At 42.2% G+C, this 23070-nt stretch overlaps 1 protein-coding gene across 3 annotated transcripts in view; it reads right to left on the reverse strand.

Moving 5' to 3' along the window:
* The window catches only part of LOC149142149 (uncharacterized), a 382428-nt gene that overhangs the window by 135983 nt on the left and 223375 nt on the right, over nt 1-23070 (reverse strand). For all 3 annotated transcript variants that reach the window (XM_089448053.1, XM_089448051.1, XM_089448052.1), the window contains 3 exons: nt 7641-7759; nt 7405-7490; nt 7263-7304 (listed from right to left, as the gene is read on the reverse strand). In XM_089448053.1, the coding sequence (XP_089304179.1) occupies nt 7263-7304; nt 7405-7490; nt 7641-7759 (247 nt within the window). The remainder of the gene's footprint in view (nt 1-7262; nt 7305-7404; nt 7491-7640; nt 7760-23070) is intronic.

Genomic DNA, 23070 nt, shown 5'->3' on the forward strand with positions numbered 1-23070 from the left:
AAAGTATTCAGAGGGTATCAATACTTTTGTACTTTTATCAATGATTTCTCCAATAAGACCTAGATCTATTTCTTGAAGACCAAGGATGAGGCCTTTAGTTGATTTCAAGAGTTTAAAGCCCTATTAGAGAATAAGACAGGCAGAAATATTTAGACTCTTCGGTCAAACAACAGAGGTGAGTACACTAGTAAAGAGTTCCAGGAGTTGTGTACTATGGCAAGAATCAGGAGAGAGTGGATGATTCCTTACAACCCACAACAAAATGAGGTTGTTGAGAGGAAGAAACTATCTATTTTCGAGGAAGCGAGAGCGATATTCTATGACCAAGATCCCCCATGCTATTTATGGGCAAAGGTATGTAGTACAGCAGTTTATATTCAGAAAAGGGTCCCACACAGAGCGCCTAGCAAGACGATTCCCAAGGGGCATTCACCAAGAAGAAGACAAATGTCAATCACTTCAAGATATTTGACTACATAGCTACTGTCACATTCCAGAGGAGACACGTTCAAAGTTGGATCACACTGCAGAGCGATGCCATCATGGAAATGATGGTCAGCCAATTGGTGGATAGCGAGCCTTACAAGTTACAACTATCAAGAGGCCGCACAACAGCAGGTGTGGCGGGATGTGATGGTGGAGGAGTACTCCCCAATCATGCAGAACGATGTGTGGGAGGTTGTACCCAGACCAACAGACAGGGCGTTTATGTTGATTTCTAGTAGCATAGGATGTGATCTAAGTCTCAAATTTTGCAGGGAGGCTTAGAGACATGAATTCTCCAATACCCAGAAATCGTTTTGGGAAATTCCACCCGGAGACAGTTTTATTAAAATAATTAATTATTTTTAATGCGACCCTAAGTCTAAACTTAGGAAATTAAAATAATTAAAGGGTATTATTATAAACTGTGGGTCAAAATTCTAGAAGAAGGAGGAGATCAAGTCAATATGATCCTAGCCATTGATTAGGATCTAATCTGAGTGGTTGATTGATCAACGAGAGGATTATAAGAAGAAGCTTGATGGGCACTTGGAGAATACAGAGAGAGTTCAAGAAATCAATTTTCTGAAGCAAAGCACGATCAGGAGATTTTCGATAGTGAGCTTTTGCAGCGAGGGGCAAGGATAGTTGGGTTGGAGTATCTTCTCCAAGACCCAAGATCAGCAACAGAGAGGCAGAGAGACACCAGGAGGAGGCGGCGTAGACCCAGGAGGGGTTGATGCTTGGCCAAAAGGGCCCACGCAGAGCTGACGCGGAGCCAAAAGGGCTCACGCAGAAGCAGCGCAATCTTCCAGTCCAGAAATCTGAAATCTGTCGGGGAGCTGAGATTTCTGAGCCGGGAGGGCTGGAAACTGCTCCAGAGGGCAGACGTTTCCCAGTTGGACTGACGCAGAGTGAGCACAGAGATAGTTAGGGATAGTTGGTTCAGCTGCCGGAACAGCTGAAATTGTCGAGTAGAGTGAGGTAATCTCACTAAGCTTTTCTGCCAGTTTATTTTCTCTGTAACTGGATTGTCGAAAGGGCATCCAAAGTTGTATTTAAAAACTACTGCATAATAATAAAAACCCTCAGAGCTGTTGCATTGGTTTTCCCTCATTGGGTTTTTCCGAGGACATTTGTCCAAAAAATACTGTCACTTATGTGTATCTTTCTCTATTGTTTTGTTCTTGTTTTGGGCAAATTAATTAATTAAGTAAAGGCTATAGTGCGCTAGCTTCGATATTTGTTGTAGGAAAAAATAAATAATTTGTTTTAGTATTTAACAGATAGGAGAAGTTTAATCAGTTGTTGCAGTAAGTGATTCAGGTGGGATTCTCGAATTTTCACAGTTAATTGGACCAGCTAGATCTATAAGATCAAGCACAGTGTAGATGGTAACATCAAAAAATAGAAAGCTAGGTTCTTGGCCAAGAGGTTCTCTCAAAAGGAGGGAATAGATTACGAGGAGACATTTGCTCTGGTGGCCAGGTACACTTCTATACGAGACGTGATCTCATTAGAAACACATATGGGATGGCAAATCCAACAGATGGATGTCAAGATGGCATCCCTAAATGGTGAACTGGAGGAAGAGGTGTACATTGAACAACCAGAGGGCTTTGTGGCACACAACAAAGAGACCCAAGTGTGCAAATTGAAGAGAGCTTTATACAAGCTCAAGCAAGACCCCAATGCATGGTACGAGCGCATCGATAGATACTTGCAAGGCATGGGCTTTGTGAAGAGTGAGGCGAATGTGAACCTCAACTACTTAGTGGTTGGGGGAGGGGTTCTCAGTCTTGTCCTAGATGTGGACGACTTATTCTTGACAGGTTCACTAGGGCTCATTGAGGAGTGCAAGAGGGATCTTGTTGCAGAGTTCGAGATGAAGGATTTGGGGTTCATACACTAATTTCCTAGGCATGGAGGAATGGCAAACAAATGGCAAGATTTTCCTTGGTCAAGGGAAATATTGCATAAAGATCTTGAGAAGATTTGGGATGGAGGATTGCAGATCCATGTCCACTCCCATGATCACGAATTGGAGGAAGATGGATGCATCAACAGAGAAGGATGTGGACCCCACCTTATATAGGCAGTTGATAGGCTCTCTCATGTACTTGGTCAACACCAGGCCAGATATATCCTATGCACTAAACTCTCTAAGTCAATTCGTGGTGGAGTCTAAGAGAGTGCACTAGATAGCAGCAAAATATGTGCTGAGGTATTTGCATGGCACAGTCAAGTATGGGATCAAATATGCTTGAGGTGAAGGTGTCAGATTGGTGGGCTATATTGATCCAAACTAGGAAGGTAACGCAGTAGATCAAAAAACCACTTCAAGGTGTTGCTTCAGCATGGGATTAGCAGTAGTTTCTTGGTATTGCAGGAAGCAAAAGTCCATGGCACTCAATGCAAATGGGGCAGAGTACATAGCAGTGAGCATGGCTACATGCAAGGACATTTGGCTTCGGAAGTTGTTGGTAGCCTTGTTAGGTTAGAGGATAGAGACGACAGTGATACACTGTGACAACCAGAATTGCATCAGGTTGTCAGAGAATCTGGTGTTTCACGACAAGTCCAAGCATATAGACATCAAGTACCACCTCATCAAGGACTATGTGTAGCACAAGATTGTCCAGCTATAGTATATATCTACAAATGAGTAAGTAGTAGATACTCTTACGAAGGCTTTAGGGAGGGTGAGGTTCATCTTCTTTAGAGACAAGTTGGGTGTTACACAGAACACCTTCCTCGCTAAGAGGGAGTATTAGTTGGTGTTGCTCGTACAGGTGTTCTCATCTCAAATTTTGTCTATGAAACCAGGGAACACATTTTCTCCAATACCCAGAAAAGGTTTCACGAGAAAAGGCCTTGATTAGATTTAATTAAGCAGTTAATTGATTTTCCTCAGTCCAACATAGGGAAATAAGCTTAATTAATCAGTATTAATTGCGGTAAATCGATTTTCCTCTAAAGACTTCCAGAAAATTCAATTGGTCGAGTCAAGATGATCTTAACCATCAGTTGTGATTAGATCTTGGTCGTTGATTTGTCAACAACAGATTATAAGAGGAAATCAATGGGCATTTGAAGAGCAATGAAGGAGACACAAAATTGCAGTGAGAGAAAGGGCGCAAACGCAGTGTGAGAATACTGACAATGAGATTTTAGTAGAGAATTTGGGAGAAGGTTTCTGAAGGAGATTTCCACTATTCTCAGACTCAGAGAGAGGCCGAATTTCTCTACAGAAAGAGGGTTGAACAAGCAGTGCTAATTGCCAGTTTACCCAATACAAATTGCTAGAGCAGTAATTCCATTTCTAGTTGCCGAAATAATTAAAGAAGGAGGTGCAAGTAGCTTCGGTCGATAGAGAGAGGCAATATATTTGTCAAAACCAATTTCTAGAAGCATTTTCCAATTGCCAACATGAGTTGCATGATCTAGTGTAAGTTTCAAGCAGAGGGTGTGAGTTTGCTGGAGGAGGCCAAGTTTATTTTTGCATAGGAAACTTTGTGTTTCCAGATCGATTTGTGAAACATAAAATAAACTTGTATGCAAGAGCGAAATGAGTGTGTAGATTGTATTTGTCGTAGGTAAAATGTTAATATTGATAAAGATTTCATGGTGATTACAATTCTTCGTGGTAGTGTGCCTATATAGGCATTGACTGGCCACGAAGATAAGTGTTCACATCTTTTGACCAATGTCCCTTCATAATTAATGGGACATTAATTAATTATTATTAATAATACTTGTTATTTAATGTTTATTTTAATGTTTGTTATGAATAATTTTATTCATAACATTGCCACCCCCTTGGATTTGAGAGTGGTTCCAACCACATTGGATTTCATATGGCGAAAGTAGATTTTTAGATCCCACTCAAAATATAGCAAACTGAAAAGTTTTCGAGATTTCAATATTGGGGGATTGCAACATTTCCATTGGATTCTAACATCTATGAGGATATGGAAATAGCATTAATCAAGACCACCAAGCCCTATATGTTCCTTGAGGATATGAAACTCCTCTATCATGGCCCAAGTAAAATTGTACCTATCACTCAGACAAAATCTCAATTTGACAAGTTAAGATTTTAAGTTTTCTATTTGATTTTAATGGTGAGATAGTGATATTGATGAGGAGGATCCCAATCTAGGCAATGATTTTGATGATATGTAGGTAATTGTGGTGGTATGATTTTTTTTGAAACTATAGAGGCCATCTAGAGGCTCTTTTTTGATGCATTTTTTACTCAAAGAGGGATTGCACTCGATGTTATTTTGGTTATATGCACCCTTGCTATATATATGAGAAACTTTGCATACTTATTTATAATGGTTAGGATTCATATGGATGCACATAAATATTTACGTACCTTTTTCAAAATTCGAATATATATGTATTTTTTGGTCGAACAATTTTTTGGTTCAGGTTTATTCTAGTTCCTAGTTTTGGGGTCAACTAATTTGATGACTAGTCTGATTCTGAATTGTGTTCATTTTCAATTTCAAATTTTGACTTTTGACTCTAGACATTGACAACCTTATGCCGAGTCTTTGACTCGTCATTTTTTACTTTTTTTGTGTTTAAGTAATTTCAATGTAGTATTTCAATCTTCAAACTTTAGTATCGACTAGTTTGCTTAATACTAATTAGATTCTAGAATACTGAGTGATGAATTTAAAACAATGTATACAATATTTTACTATTTCTATTTCATTGAATCATTTATGACATATAAATCAATGTATTTCATTATTTAGTTTCAATTTGCATCATGTTTATAATATATATATACACACATCCTGGTGTCCCCCTGCCCCCCCTGAATTTCCCTAAAATTTGAGGGTGCTCCCACATGTGAAATTTTTAATCTATTGTAGCAACTAGAAATTATTCTTCTAATTGATTTTATTAAGTGCAGTTTATTTGCTACAGCAAACAATGAATAAAATCACAACTGCAATTTTCACAAAAATTAAATATGTTGCGGAAACAAAAACTGGAACTGAGATAATAGAGCACACACAAAATAAAATTGACATTGTTATTTTTGGACAAATGTCCCCGGAAAATCCCACTATGGAAAACCAGTGCAATATATGAGGGTTATATTATTATTCTTCAGCAGCAAAAATCTGAGTACAAATCTACATGCCAAACTGGCAATCCTCTCGTGAGAAAATACTGGAAAAATTATTGAGGGAATTTTTCCCTTCTCCACAAGCAATCCCGCAAAAATCTAGCCAATCGAACTGGCTATCCAAGACACCTGCGCAGGATTCTGCGCAGCCTGTAACTCACACTACATAGATTTGCCTCTGATCAAGACGTCCTGCCTACTGCTATTGCTGGAAGTGATTCTTCGGCCCTCTGGAAAATTATTCCGACCTCTAGCACCTGAATCGACCTCCTCCTCAACCAAATCGAATTGCCTCTTTAAGTTTGCCTGCACAGTCCCTGCGCAACCTCCAGTGAAATAACTCGGCCTCTCTCGGTTGACTCTTCCGGCATTGGAAATCTCCATCAAAATCTCTATTGCTGCTCCTCTACCTCTGCTACTAATCTCTGGCTCGAATTCTTTTCTTGGTTGAATCTCTGCTCTCTGGGAAATTCAATCTGCCTAGATCACCCACTCACTTGATGTCTCTATCTCCATCCAAGTGTCCTACTCTTATAATCTTTCGTTGGTGAACCAACGGCCATGATTAGATCCCCATCAACGGTTAAGATCATCTCAAACTCAATCTGTGTGAGTTTCTAAAGCATTCTCACTTTTCTCATTTAATCCCCTTTAATTAATCGATTTCCCTAAGTTAGACTTAGGTATTTTTTAATTATCAATCAATTAATTTAATTAAGCTGTCATTGGTGTTTTCTCCCAAAACCTTTTCTGAGTTTTGGAGATTTTGTGTTTATTAGTATCTCTCACCAAAGTCGAGACTATAACACCTATTGGATGCTACAAAAACTAACAACACATGCCCCCCCTATGTGTCTCTCGATTTCTATGTCCCCTTACCAAAACCTTGGTGTGACATTGAGAGTCACATCTTGCTTGTTACAAGTATTTTCTGCAGATTTTCTACAGTAAACCAATAGGATAGCGAACAGTTAACTCCTCCACTTCATCCATAGATCCCATTTAAGGCATTAGTCCTCTTTTGGTTGGGGAGTCCTCCCATAGCCTTTAAGAAGGTAGTTGGGCTTAATGAGTGGGGATTTGGGTTGAGGTGATATTGGCCCTCCTCCTATGTGTACTAGTCATTGTGGGTTGCCAAGACCTTAACAACCCTGCTAAATTGATCAGTAACAAGCCCCGCTGTTTTGTATAAAATACTCCATATCTACATATTCTAATTACCTTAAAACTTAAAGGAATCATTTTATTCAAAAAACAAAAGATACAGCAACCTACATCATTCCATTCATGGACATAAGAGAAATTGGTGACGAAGTGTAAAACTTCTCATTACCTGACGTACATCTATATTTTCTATAGATTCAGATACAATGGGAGTATGCAGAGTACAAGATATCAAAAGACAGCATATAAGTGCATAACTTAAAGCATAGAGTGGTTTTCCTTTCAAGTAACCAGTCATCAAGAGTGGTATATTATTGCGTTGGCTCGGTCTGCCGAGAAAAAGTACTCCCAGAAACTTCAGATACGGCACAGCTAGAACACATCTCCCTCTCAACATCTAAATAATGTCAACCAAACCTTGCATGGCAAAGAAACATGATAGAAAACTTATATGCATTAAAGATACCTGTAAACCTTCTGTTCTCTGTGGACTGGAAGATGGGAGAACCTGCAATGGAAGCAACAGAATTGTAATGTTTGCCAAATATGAAAATAATGAAAAACATTAACTGAAAAGCCTTCATAACTTATTCAAATTTCAAACACACCGCCTCTAGATCAACATCCCCGGATGTGATTTTGAAGCGTCCCTTTTGTTGCACAACTAGACCCCTTAACTTTTCTTCCAAGTTATCTGCATTGATTGCATTAAAAAATTATGCAATACCCAACACAAAATTCAAAATAAACTGATTATAAAAACAAGTGTGGCTCTCTTGAAAGAAAAAATAAACATAAAACTATTGGAACATAGAGCAAAAGACTTTGAAAGGACTTGTTATACATGCTGAAGATTTTGGAGATCCCGGAAAGCTGTCTGTACTATGGATGTCACTAGCCACATGAGTGATTAATGGCCCACTAAAATTCCTCTCACGCTGAGGTCGAGACTGGGGCTTGTCCCTGCTTACAACATTGAAAAGTAAATTATTGAAAAGGAAAGCAACATATAAAAGCAAAGTCAAAAAGATGAATACAAATAAGTGTTCAAAATACATAAACACTGAAGCTATATTTATTATTTTAAAATTTATACATAAAATTGTGTCCTAAACATTGTTCAAGAATGGTTTGAATAACAAATTCGTAGTAAATTTGCAAATATAGCCCATAATAATGTGAACCACTTACCAAAGAAACCTTTTCCGCCAATGTTGCAATGCCCAGAGCCAATACACAAGTGGAATGATCACTATAGGAAAGTTTTGGGGAAAATTTACATAATAATGCAATAAATGTAATCAATTATATAGAGCAAATAAAAATATAAGATTCTTATAATAAAAAAGAAGGTTTTTCAAGAAGGAAAAAATAAAAATGTGGGAAAGAAAAAATAGACCAGAAGATAGAAGGAAATGCGAAGCATGAGAAGATCAGAGTTTTGCACATTTTATCCTTTTCATATTGGGCAGGCTTCCATTGTAATAAGGAAGAAGTTTGATGAAACTAAGCTTCATGAAGATGTTGAAGTGGAGAAATACAATGCACAAGGAGAGATTTAAATATATCCAAAAGATCACTCTGTTGTTACCATGATGTTTACGGGGAAACATGCTCATCAGTCCCAGGTTTTCCTGCAACCCACTATGCTCAAGGAGAAACTTCTAGCCTGAAATGAATATATTATTGAAGGAGAGGGAGACATTGAATTGAACTTTACTGAAATATCTATGAGACCAATTGGCCTATGGGATCAAAAGGCTTACATCTGCTGCAACATTTCATCATATAAAGGAAAGAAAAAATGAATTCAAGGAGAAGGCAAGATCTACAATGTGTTACAAAGAACTTTTGGACTACTCATCTGGATTTGACCTTTTCTTCACTGAAGCAAAGTCTCCTAACCCAGCTGCATCAGCTTCAGTAACTTGTCGCTGATGCACATCATCTTTGTGGCTTGTTTGACCATGTCCTCTACATTAAACTACAAAATATCTATTGCAAAAAAGTACATTCCCACAGCTGTCATTCTCATCTTAAAATCACAGCTCAAACTGTAGACATCTCAAGGAGCAAAGGAGAATGTGAGGTCAAGCTTAAAGTATTTACACATAACACAACATCTTTGCAAGTTTGTAGTCCCATGCCTACTTTCATGCATTTAACTGTAGATTCAGATGCATTTTGTTGGCCTTTGGGGCTACCCCAAAAGTGCTTTCACCTACTGCCAGTCCCTTAGCGATCTTCATGGACATATGGATGTCTCAATTTGGGAGGATGTCTGCCATTGGTTAGAGTTCTAGGGTGAAACCTGTTAGGAGTGGAAGAAGCATGAACACTTGTGCAAAGGCTAGCAGACCATCATATCATATAGTTGGTGATGGATGTTGCTCTTTCTACATATTTTGATGCATATTCTTCCATTGAGGAGCACCTTTGAGGCATTTTGATCCGGATTTAAACAGGAACGCAACAAATTACAGAGATAACCAAAAATACAGAGATGCAGCGAAAATAATACTTCATTTCATTACCATAAAATATTGAAATATGCTTACAAACAGAAATGGAAATAAACCAGCTAGGGCGATGGTCGCTTATCTATGAGAAGAGATGTTGCAGCTACATGCCTCTGAACTGTGTTACAATGAAGCTCGAAAGCCTATTTATTGTTGAGAAACAATGGAAAACCCTAAACATCCAAAAACCTAACCCTAGAAGATGAAACGCCAAACTGTGGGCCACGTTTGGGTAAATTGGTACATCAACTTCCCAGGGTCGTAACTTTGGCATACGATCTCTGTTTGACGCGCACAATATCTCGTTAGAAAGATCTATCCGAGGACTACAACTTTAGGAAGAGCAACATCAATCCTATACCCATGTTGCTCCTAGTTTTCCCAAAAAACGTCATTTAGGGCCTCGAAACCGCTCTGGAAGTTTAGGACCTGAAAAACTACTAAAAATAGTAATTTGTGCTACAATTAAGGAAACTGAAAAAGTTGAAAGAAATAATGGTGGGGGTCCAAGTGGACTTGGCAGGTGGCCACCAATATCCACCTAGATCATTCCTCCCCCCCCCCAGGAAGCAATGGTCCCCATTGCGTTGAGTTCCTCCATGAGATGAGGAAACTTCTGCTGAACTTGGTCCCTGGTGAGCCACTTGCCCTGGTGAAGGAGTTGGCCTGCTTTGACAATTCGATACAGTCGGATATTCTGCTGGCGAGTGTGGTTGATCTGTGTGTCCATGATCCGATCAGTTGCAGCGTGTTCCATGCAATCTGGATTTAACTCCATGGGTGTGAGTTGTTCTGCAATGTCGGATGTGTCTAGTAATGGTGGAAAGTATGGCTGAAGGCAGTCCACATTGAACACTGGGTGCAGGCCAAGGAATGGGGGAATGCTGAGCTCAAATGGATTGTCTCCCATAGCCTTGGTAATGGTGTAAGGACTATATCGGAGTGGTTTGAGTTTTTGCAAGGCGTTCCTTTTGCAAATGCAACCAGACTTTATCGCCCACCTGAAACTTGTGTGGCACCCGATGTTGATCATGTCGCTGCTTGTACTTGGCATTTGATTTCTACAGAATGTCATGGACCTGCTGGCGAATATGTTGGAAGTGCTCAATGAAGTTGTTTGCCTTATCTTTTTCGGACTGGACATGAGCCAAATCTGCGTGAGTAGCTGCAATAGGCATGGCCACATCAATGGGTGTTAAAATTGGCAACTCAGGCCAAACTCCATGTGGGTCATATTATTTATGGCAGCTGATATTCTTATTGGATCCCTCTCATCGAGAGGTGTAGGATTGATCTAAAGATCATCTGATTCCAATAAGTATTCATGGAGTTATGAATTTATTTGTATTATAAGACAAATTGTCAAGTCAGCCAGCAACTTGTGTAGGCTCAGAAGCCCAATAGTCATGTCTATTCATCATCTACATTTTAGTATAAATAGGTGAGGACTTGAAGTCATGGACTTGATCTCCTCCCCTCCACGTCTTGGGTTTTTGGTGAAGGACAGACACATAAAGGATACGCTGGCCTATGTACGAATGATGCCCTAGATCTAAAACGCAGAAGCCCTAGAAACGGTCATGGAGAAGTCTATACGCACCACAGCCGCAAAGAAGTCTATCCATAACTACAGTAAGGGTAACAAAGCTGCAGTCATGGTAATGGAGACGCAGTAAGGGTAACAAAGGCCGCAGTGATGCCCTAGCCGCAGTAACCGCAGTGAGGAAGACACCTAGCCGCAGAGAGCCAAGGTATATGAAGCCGCAAGGATAGAAGAACCGCAGTCAAGGTATAAGGAACTGCAGTAAAGACATGTAGCCGCAGTTATAAAAGGAACCGAAGTTACACACAGTCAACAAAGACTTTTACACAGTTATGAAGACCTTATATGCTATTCATGGAAACCTTATACATTGTTCATGGTGAGACCTTATACGCTGTTCTTGAAGACATTTATACGCAGGGCATAGAGATATTTATATGCAGTCATGAAGACTCATTCATGGAGACAGTTATATGCAGTCAATTGAGACTCTATACGAAGCCATGGAAACATTTATATGCAGGTCATGGAGACATCTATACACTTGTCATGGAGACACCTTATACACAGTCATGGAGATACGTTGTCATGAAGATATAACAATCTCAGGCATACTTGTGAAGACAAGAGTCTTGAAGTGACACTCTTTGTCTTGGCCTCCTCTCTAGATACAGTCATAGTCCCGTCATAATTATGATGAGAAGGATTCCAGTGATCCCACAGAAATGCACTTTCATGACCTTGGCATAGTGATCTCAGTCATAATAAAGAATGAAAAGAATGAATGGTCTCATATAATGATGCTACATAATCTACAGCAGGTGCAATTGCAAGGCTTGAACAATATGTAGAGACCATCTTCGTAGCAATCTCAATAAGGAGCAGCATGATGATGAACAGGGTTGCATGATGATAGAAGATGCAGCATAATGAGCGCCATGATGATGGATGAGACAGCATGCTGATGTATGAGACAGCATGATGATGACAACAAATGAGAGCAGCTCAGTCATAAAGGTCCAGCACTGTGATGGTACAGCATGGTGCTACACAGTAAGGTGCAGCAAATGGACAAAATGCAACACTACGATAGGTGAAGCCGTCACCTTGGAGAATCATTTGAAGCAAAATGTCTTCAACTGATCTCATCGTTATAGGAGATGATCTATGCTCAGATCTAGATAAGTCAAAGTGTTGACTTCTGTTGTAAATGTACTATCTCTCTCTGCTGAACTTTGAAGAACATAAAAGAAGAATTGATCAAGGGTTTCCCCGCATTGGGGTTTGTCCTTGGCTGGCGTCACATCTTGTGTCCTCTTGTCTTGGCTTGTCTTCTGCGATTTATATTTATGTTCTATCTGCAGTTTATTTTAATGCTGATGCGATTGCTAATCTAGAAAATATATTGAGCTAACTATGAAAATTGAAATAAATTGCTCTAGCATAGAACATACCTAAAATTAACATGGTATGAGAGTTGAGGTGAAAACAAAGCCCAAGCAAGAGTGAAAGAGCAATCACCGAAGACAATTGGGATAGGACAAAAGGATCCGTGGATTCCTCATCCCTCTTCAAATTCACCAAGGGTGAAGACGAAGCAGAGTATACTATCAGAATGGCACAACGGAAGTTTCTGATGGCCTACCTAAAGATCACTTCATCGGGAAGTTCAGATCTAAGGGTGGAAGGAAAGTCGGATGCCTTGGTTACAATAAGTTCGGCCATCATGTGAAGGAGTGTCCGAATGGCAGAGACACATCTCTTGATGAAGATAACAATCATCCCAGGGACATCTTCAATGATCAAAGGAATGACGGGTAATGCAAGTCATCAAGGAAATAGTCGACTCTTCAAAAAAAAGCAAGGGACCCCAGGTATGAAGAATCAAATGTTGTTTCTGATAAGATAAAGAAGAATTATCTTGTATTGGCCCTGATTGTAGCGCTTCAAGACACTTCATCGAATAGATGGGTGCACTCTCTAATTTGGTAGAGATGGAAACAATTGTGGGATTATACTTGGAACCAATGCCACCTATCCCAGAAAGCGTGTAGGGAATGTTACCCCTCAATTGAATGAGGGTAACTCGATTCATTTACAGAATCTCTTTCATGTACCTAATCGCAAGAAGAACCTGGTGTCCATTTCGGCAATGGAAGACAAAGGTTACAGGGTAGCACTCATCGATTGAAAGGTACGAATTTTCAAAGATGTTTTTTGAGTTCAGGGTTGTATCAAGTTGCAGGAAGTCCACCGGGGACCATGTCCATTGACACATAGCACCGGAGGTCTATGAGTCAGAAGGTGGCAGGGATGCCTGAATTCAAAAAGAGCATGAAAGTACATGTCTGAGATGTACCGAAGGAAAATCTTAGAAGGGGACCATTCCCCTTATGTAGCAGGTCCACAAGTTTGGAACAACTCAAGGAGTTTGAGATTCATGATCGGGAATCTCATATATGCAGGTGGAAGAAAGCCCACTATGGCTTGAAGTAAAACACCTCGGACCTAATATGAGAGGATTGACAGTTGTCTGATGAAGCTGAGATTCACTAATAGTGAAGTCGATCCAAACCATTGTTTGAAGGTTGTGGATGATAGACCTCTCATACCAGCACCTTCTGAGGATGACCTATTTCAAACAGGTGCAGACCCTCTGACTTGCAAAAGTAAGAGGGAGTTGGATTCCGGATGTGGAATGGTGAACTGCAAGTCCATGACTACCTCAAGGATCTTATATGGTGATGCTGTCGGACCAGATTTGGGAAATGCCTCTGAGTTTCATAAACTCACTCGCGTTGATGTTCTTGGTGAACTTCCGTCCGGACATATGTTTTGCAATTAGCAGGGTGAGCTCATATTTGGTTGAGCCTCACTGTATCGGTGCGAAGAATCTTCTAAGATATCTTCGGGGCACAATCTGTCATGGATTGAGATACATTGCCGGAAATATGAAACTGCACGATTATTCGAATGTTGACTGGGCAGGCAGTGTGGAGGATCACTAGAGCACTTCTCAGTGTTGGTTCTCTTTGGATTTTGCTTTGAAATCATAAGAAGCAGAAGTCCGTTGTTATAAGCACTGACGAGACCAGATACATAACTAGGAGTATGATCTTGTATGAAGCTCCCTGGTTGAGGAAGCTCTTAAGTGAGCTGTTTGTACACATGATGAATACCACTGTGATTCTCTGTGATAACCAGAGGTGGGATTCAATTATTGAGGAATCACGTATTTGATAGTTGCTCCAGCAGATAGACATCAGATACTACCTTATCTGGGATATGGTAAGTCAATGAGCGAGGAAGCTCCATCGTCGTGAGATGATGTCGCTACAATTTGTCAAAGCCCCGGGGACAGATCAAATCTGTGATTTTCCCAAACGACTTGGAGTCATCGAGAGACCCTTGTAAAAGGGTCTAGCATGTTGCATACATTGAGCTCTGGGAGCTCTGGGGGCTTGGGGTTCTTACTGGAGCAACATATGACCACAGGGCGACTCACCCTCCCCTGGTGGTGCGCGTTGAACAGGATGATTAGTTCTCCAGTGGGCCAGGATGATTCGTTCTCCGTGGCGATTGTGGACAGGATGATTTGCTCTCCTGTGGACAAGATGATTCGCTCTCCTGTGGACAAGATGATTCGCTCTCTTGTGGGACAGGATGATTCGCTCTCCCATGGACAGGATGATTCGCTCTCCTGTGGACAAGATGATTCCCTCTCTTGTGCGACAGGATGATTCACTTTCCTGTGGATAGGATGATTAGTTCTCCTGTTATGGCATCCTACCCATGCAGTCTGGGACTCATGGGAAGTACCTCTCATCTGATCAATGAGCAGGGAAATGAGGACAGGGACCATAGTAGTACCGATGGACGCATCATTGTATCTTCCGTACTCCCTATCCTAGGATGACCTTCATTGATCTGGGATCAATGGTACTGGTCTGGGACCAGTTGTCGGAGTTGTACCCACTATGACATTGACTTCGGGTTAGTAGAGGACTGGTCTGGGACCAGTGAGAGTGGTACATACTATGAAACTGACTTTGAGTCAGTTGAGGACTGGTCTGGGACCAGTGGTACACACTCTGAGACTGACTTTGGGTCAATGGAGAATGGTATGACACATTCTCGATCAATTTTTCTTCTTCATGGTTTAGCAGAGCAGAGCAGAGTTGAGCAAAGCTAGCAGAGCTAAGCAAAGCAGAGCAGAGCAGTGCAGGGCACTGATGGCAAAGATGGTACAGTCAGACATATGGATCAGCGGATGGAGTTCTCCCTAGTTGAGAGGGAGTGTTAAAATTGGCAACTAGGGCCAAACTCCATGTGGGTCATCTTATTTATGGCAGCTGATATTTTTATTGGATCCCTCTCATCAAGAGGTGGAGGATTGATCTAAAGATCATCCAATTCCGATAAGTATTCATGGAGTTATGAATTTATTTGTATTATAAGATAAATTGTCAAGTCGGCCAGCAACTTTTGTAGGCTCAGAAGTGCAATAGTCATGTCTATTCATCATCTACGTTTTAGTATAAATAGGTGAGGACTTGAAGTCATGGAGATACATTCTTCATGTGATCTCCTCCTCTCCACGTCTTGGGTTTTTGGTGAAGGACAAACACATAAAGGATACGCTGGCCTATGTACGAATGATGCCCTAGATCTAAAACGCAGAAGCCCTAGAAACGGTCATGGAGAAGTCTATACGCACCACAACCGCAAAGAAGTCTGTCCATAACTACAGTAAGGGTAACAAAGCTGCAGTCATGGTAATGGAGACGCAGTAAGGGTAACAAAGGCCGCAGTGATGCCCTAGCCGCAGTAGCCGTAGTGAGGAAGACACCTAGCCGCAGAGAGCCAAGGTATATGAAGCCGCAAGGATAGAAGAACCGCAGTCAAGGTATATGAACTGCAATAAAGACATGTAGCCGCAGTTATAAAAGGAACCGAAGTTACACACAGTCAATAAAGACTTTTACGCAGTTATGAAGACCTTATATGCTATTCATGGAAACCTTATACGCTGTTCATGGTGAGACCTTATACGCTGTTCTTGAAGACATTTATACGTAGGGCATAGAGATATTTATATGCAGTCAATGGAGACTCTATACGAAGCCATGGAAACATTTATATGCAGGTCATGGAGACATCTATACACTGTCATGGAGACACCTTATACACAGTCATGGAGATACGATGTCATTAAGACATAACAGTCTCTAGCATACTTGTGAAGACAAGAGTCTTGAAGTGACACTCTGTCTCGGCCTACTCTCTAGATACAGTCATAGTCTCGTCATAATAATGATGAGAAGGATTCTAGTGATCCCACAGAAATGCACTTTCATGACCTTGGCATAGTGATCTCAGTCATAATAAAGAATGACAAGAATGAACAGTCTCATATCATGATGCTACATAATCTACAGCAGGTGCAGTTGCAAGGCTTGAAGAATATGTAGAGACCATCTCTGTAGCAATCTCAATAAGGAGCAACATGATGATGAATAGGGCTGCATGATGATAGAAGATGCAGCATAATGAGCAGCATGATGATGGATGAGACAACATGTTGATGTATGAGACAGCATGATGATGTATGATGCAGCATGATGGGCATGTTAGTAAAGAGCAACATGATGATGAGAACAGATGAGAGCAGCTCAGTCATAAAGGTCCAGCATTGTGATGGTACAACATGGTGCTACACGGTAAGGTGCAGCAAATGGACGAAATGCAACACTACGATAGGTGAAGTTGTCACCTTGGAGAATCATTTGAAGCAGAATGTCTTCAACTGATCTCATCATTATAGGAGATGATCTATGCTCAGATCTAGATAAGTCAAAGTGTTGACTTCAGTTGTAAATGTACCATCTCTCTCTCTGCTGAACTTTGAAGAACATAAAAGAAGAATTGATCAAGGGTTTCCCCACATTGGGGTTTGTCCCTGGCTGGCACCACATCTTGTGTCCTCTTGTCTTGGCTTGTCTTTTGTGATTTATATTTATGTTCTATCTGCAGTTTACTTTAATGCTGATGTGATTGCTAATCTGGAAAAGATATTGAGCTAACTATGAAAATTGAAATAAATTGCTCTAGCATAGAACATACCTAAAATTAACAATGGGACATAGTGGCTGGAATCCCAAGCCCACCTGAAAAGGGTTGTGACCAGTGGAGCTATGGAGAGCCCAGTGGTAGCTGTGTTGAACCGAGGGGAGGCTCTCGTCCCATGTGCGTGGATGCTTTGAGTTGTACATGCGCAGAATGTGTACGATCATCCTATTCACAACGTCTGTCTGGCCATCAGTTTGAGGATGGAAGGCTGTGGACTTAGTGAGTTTGGTGTCCAGCATCGACCAGAGTTTGGACCAAAATGTACTGAGGAACCTGCTGTCCCGATTTGAGGTGATAGACTGTGGGATCCCAAAGTGTACCCACACTCGTTCAAAGAAGATTTTAGCAGTGGCTTCTGCTGTGATATTCTTCTTGCCGGCTGCCATAATGGCCATCTTCGGGAACCTGTCGACGACCACAAAAACACAGTCGTTTCCATGCTTAGCAGAAGGAAGGCCCGACATGTAATCCATGGATATGGATTCCCAAGGTCGAATAAGGGTAGGTAGCAGGGTATAGAGGCCTTGCTTCTTGATGGTCGGTTTGGCAATGGCGCAGGCAGTGCATGATCTGATGTACTTCCCAACATCTCGTTGAAGATTTGGCCAATAGAAACACTTTGCAGTACTGCCACCGTTTTCTCGACCCCGAAATGCCCAGCAGCCCGACTGTAGTGTGCTTCCCAAATCATCTTGGCACGCTCGCTTGAAGGAACACAAAGGTGACCTAGGTGGCATAACAGGCATCCTGGAGGTGAAAATCTGGAACATGCTGACCCTCTAAGAGTATCTGGTATGTGTGGCCGAATTCTGGGTTGCTTTTGTAGAGACCTGGCCAATCGGAAGTCTTGTGCCCACAAGAGTTGAGCATGGTGGTTAACCCCATGATCGGTGGTCGACTGAGGCAATCTGCAACATTATTGGTGCTGCCCTTCTTATACTTGATATTCAAATGGAACTGTCTGTTGTAGGTATGTGGACCACTTCTGATGGCGATCATTCTGCAATATCCGTTGGGTTTGTATGAACTGCGGGGGTCGGTGGTCTATGTGGATAACCGTTTCCTTCCCCAAAATGTAATGCTTCCATTGTCGACAGGCCTGCACAATGGAATACACGTCTTTGTCATAAGTGGGATATTTTCGGACTGTGTTTTAAAGTGTCTCACTGTGACATGCCATTGGATGCCTGTGTTGAGTAAGGACTGCCCCAATAGCATAGTCAGAGGCATCTGTCTTGACCTCAAATGGTTGTTGCAAGTCTGGTAATGCGAGCACTGGTGCTGAGCAAAGGCGATCTTTCAACTCTGTGAATGCCTTCTGTTGAGATTCAGACCAAAAGAATTTTGCTTTCGCTCCTCCCTTGGTGACTTGACTCAAGGGCCAAGTGATATGAGAAAATCCCAACACGAACCTGCGATAGAAGTTGGCAAGACCTAGAAAGCTGCGAAGCTCTATCAGAGTGGTTGGAGATGGCCAATCCTAAATGACTTGGATTTTGGCTGGATCCACATGCACCCCTCGTTCATCAATAATGATTCGCAGATACTGAACCTAGGTCATGCCAAAAGTGCATTTCTCCAAATTGGCACATAACTTGTGTTGCCGCAGTGTTTGGAGACCCTGTCGAATGTGGTGGAGGTGCTCTTCCCAACTCTGGCTGAAGATCAGGATGTCATCCAAGTATACCACTACAAATGAGTTGGTGAATGGCCGCAAGATATCATCCATTAGCCTCATGAAGGTTGCAGGAGCATTCGTCAATCCGTAAGGCATAACCAACCATTCAAAAACGCCCTCCTTGGCTTTGAACGCAGTCTTCCACACATCAGAGGGTTCGATTGGTACCTGGTGATATACTGACTTCAAATCAATCTTGCTGAAATATTTTGCCCCCTTCAATGGGTCCAGGAGGTCATTAATCCGTGGGATCGGGTACCTATTACAGACAGTGATCTTGTTCAATGCCCAATAGTCAATACAGAGTCTCCAAGTCCCATCCTTCTTCTGTACCAACACAATCGGGCTCCCACAGGGCGATGAACTCGGACAGATGTGACCTTTCTGCAACAGCTCTTGAAATTGCCTCTTAATTTCATCGTTCTCCAGCACGGAGCGCCAATAGATTGGTCCATTGGGCAGTGGCGCACCTGGGGTCAGATCGATGGAGTGCTTGACATGACAATGCAGAGGAACCCCTGTGGGGGAGGTGAAGATGTCCTCGTACTCCTCCACGACCTTGTCCATCTGTAGTTGTCGTGCGGAGGGGTCCTGTCTGGAGGTCGTGGCCACCGTCTTCTTCCTTCCTTGAGGACGTATCATCAGGAAAAACAAATTTCCCTGTTTTGGAAATGAGCTTATTGCATTGTTTTGCAGTAACCAAAGAGATGGCGGCAGGCGATGCTACCTCCGATATCCTGTAAAACTTATTTCCCAGAGTAACAATAACAGCACGGGGTCTTGATTCATACGCAGCATGTCGCTTCCACAAGTATGGTTGTCCTAATAATACATCACAAACATCAAGGGGAGCAACGTCACACAATACCTCATCCGTGAAGGGTTTGATGTTGTATGGAAGGCGACACTGTTGGCTTACGCGAAGATCTCGTCCTTGGTGAAGCCACCCGATGGTGTACGGTTGTGGATGTGCTGTGGTCGGTAAGCCCAGCCGCTTCACGACCTCTGTCGAAATGAGGTTCTTTTGGCTCCTACTGTCGACAATGAACTATAGCGGGGAGCCCTTTACCCACATCTGGGAGTGGAAGAGACGCTCCTCCTCCTCTGGATCTTCGAGTTCCTCCTTCTGGATCTTCGTGGTGGCAACGGTGGCGTTGGGCTCTGCATCGACAATCTGCTTCCCTTTGTCATTCCCCTTGTCAGGTTCTAACTCAGAGTCAGAACATGCATCTGATTCTCAAACCCTTAGCTTGGCCACCAGTGACTGCTTGGCCCGACACTCACTTGTGTTATGGAACTCACACCACTTTCCCATGTCCTTTTTCAGCTTCGCGGCGTTGTTCTTTTATTGCAGCTTTGGCGAGTTGTCTTGGGCCGCCCCGCCTTGGCTTTGTCCTTTGTTCTGTGGTTTGGGAGCACCTTTCCCTTGCTTTGGATTCACCGATCCAAAGTCTCGCTTCTTCTGTTTAAACTTTTGCTCGATCTTGATGGCATATCGGTATGTCGTACCGAGTGAGAAGATGTTCAGGAATTCGATTTCTTCCTGGATGTACTTGTGCAAGCAGCCGAGGTATTTGAGTACCAAATGCTGCTCTGAATCCTTGATACCCAACTTTGTGCGAAGGGTATGGAAAATATTGGTAAACTCCGCCACGTCTTCGTCCCTTCCCTGTCGCAGCGTGGTCCACTTTATGTATTGATCCTCATAGCTTCCGACAGGGTAGTACTGTTCCTTGATGGCAGTCCAGAATGAATCCCAAATGGGTGCAGCTGAAAATAGTGAGGTCGTACTTTCATCCTTCTGCTCGCAGCAGGTTTCCCACCAGTCCTTGACGTGGGGGGCGGCTTTGAGAAGAACGAAAGTAATCTTTTCCCGGCCGGAAAAATTATGAACAAAAAATACCCTTCTAGCATATTTAACCATTTATCTACGGCATCTGCATCTATCCAACCCTCAAATATGGGAATGTCAAAGTTAACTTGTACCTTAAAGGGTGTAGCGCTTCCAAAGTAGCTGCTAGGAGTAGATGTGTCGCCCCTAGGTAGACGCTGAAGCATCTAGGCAAAGTTGTCCATCATCACGTTCCTTTGTCGCTCGAGGGCCTCTTCGAGCAAGAATTTGATAGGATCTCTTGCTCCCTCGTCTTTCTTTTCATCCGCCATGGGAGGCCGTCGGTATTTGCAAGGCTGGTCTTGCAAAGGTTTGACCAGTTCAAGCCCTAACTCCTTATATCCTGACCTCGTTGGGGACATGCAAGGAAAGACAGAGAAAGAGCAGACCCCCCTGATACCACTGATCTGGATTTAAACAGGAACGCAACAAATTACAGAGATAACCAGAAATACAGAGATGTAGTGGAAATAATACTTCATTTCATTACTGTAAAACACTGAAATCTGCTTACAAACAGAAATGGAAATAAACTAGCTAGGGCGATGGTAACTTATCTCTGAGAAGAGATGTTGCGGCTATATGCCTCTGAACTGTGTTACAATGAGGCTCGAAGGCCTATTTATTGTTGAGAAACAATGGAGAACCCTAAACATCCAAAAACCTAACCCTAGAAGATGAAATGCCAAACTGTGGGACCCGTTTGGGTAAATTGGTACATCAACTTCCCGGGGTCGTAACTTTGGCATACGATATCCGTTTGACGCGCACAATATCTCGTTAGAAAGATCTATCTGAGAACTACAACTTTCGAAACAGCAACATCGGTCCATGGACCCATGTTGCTCCCAGCTTTCCCAAAAAACATCGTTTAGGGCCTCAAAACGGCTCCGAAAGTTTAGGACCTGAAAAACTGCTAAAGATAGTAAACTGTGCTACAATTAAGGAAACTGAAAAGCTGAAAGAAACAATGGTGGGGGTCCAAGTGGACTTGGCAGGTGGCCACCAATATCCACCTGGATCACATTTCACATTCCATGAAGCAATTACATACTTGGAGGCATTTCTCGCCAGTTGAGGTCATCTCATATTCCACAAGGCAAAATTGCATATTTGGAGGCATGATTCATATCTGAACCTTTGTCACACTTACAAGAAAAGGGAAAAGCTTCTAGAATGATTGTTTGCATTGGGACAAAGAAGCTTCCAGGAGGAGTGCCCTGTTGAGATTGGTAGCTTGGGAGGTACTTTGAACCCTAGGCTATAGGGTTGTGGAGGAATTGGTATCACAAGGCCACTTGTAGGCTAAGAACCCCAAGCTTGTGGGTGTGAAACCGTGCATGGATTTGGACACTTAGCACTTAGATATTGTAGGGCGCCCTTAAAGGAATAAGGGGCTGCTTGTAGCACCAAGAGAGGCCTTGTGGATTGAGAGAAAAGAATTTTTATGTGATAATGTGGGTGAATTTGTCTTAAGTTTCAAGTCGGCCTTGACTTGAGGAGAGCATTTGAGAAGGTTAGATGTCACCCTAAGGAATGATATAAATAGGAGTGAGGAGGAGCCCCATTCCTCGTCCAATCATCGCATCTCTCTCTCATGTGAAGACTGAAACAAGGAGGCCAAAGTTTACCTCAAAGAGCCGCAGCCGTAGGAGACCAAACGAAGGAAAGAGAAGGACGTTCTTGTGACTGTTTGGGTCTGGTTTTGTGTAGGTAAAGGCAGCAAAGAAGGAGAGTTAGGGCCGAGTTAATTTGGGGTTGTTCTGGGCATAAAAGGAGTGAAATTGTGAATTTCTCCATCTGTAACAGGCCGAAAAATTCTGTGAAGTTGCTGGACGAAGACACCAAGTTTTGGGAGGCCGAGTAGCCTATGTGGCTACCAAATTAGACCGCGTTCTTCTGTGGGTGTAGTGGAGCAGATAAGGATCTATGGGTGTGAGAATTTTGTGAGTTTATGCAAGTACAGTGTGCCCTAATATCTCAGAAATTGCAGACCTTACCTGAAGTATTTTGGAGGGCTAATAGTGAACAGTTTCAAGAAAGAGAGGGAAGAGGATTGGGTCCACAGTGGTTGGAACATCCAAAGAGAAAATTCATCATCAGAAGTTGCACAGGTGCTATGGTCAAGAGGAGCAACAGAAGGTTGCAGAAAAAGGTATGTTATTCTCTTGAGTTTATGTGATTTGCTAGTGGATGGTTGTCCTAGTTTAGGACAGAAGTTGCAGGTCATCTTAGCGCTGTAAGGAGGGCAGTAAGTAGGTAACTTCGGGAGCCCTAAGTGCATATATGAGAAGGACTTTGGGTCTACTAGGAGAGGCAGATTTGGAGATGCTCAACACTGATCTTTGAAGGACAAAAGGAGGTCAAGGGAGCAGTTTGACTAGCCCAACTTTGTTTTTGAAGGAGGACTTTTGACAGTGATAGGTGGTAACCCTCCATGCCCTAAGTTTGTCTTCATTGGGCAGCACATGAAGGCAATAGAGGGAAGAAGTCCACAAGAGTTGTATTCTTGAA

Source organism: Pinus tabuliformis, chromosome X, assembly GCF_031772625.1.
Source record: "Pinus tabuliformis cultivar Carrire ecotype Pingquan chromosome X, CPIR1, whole genome shotgun sequence".
NCBI classification, from domain to species: Eukaryota; Viridiplantae; Streptophyta; class Pinopsida; order Pinales; family Pinaceae; genus Pinus; species Pinus tabuliformis.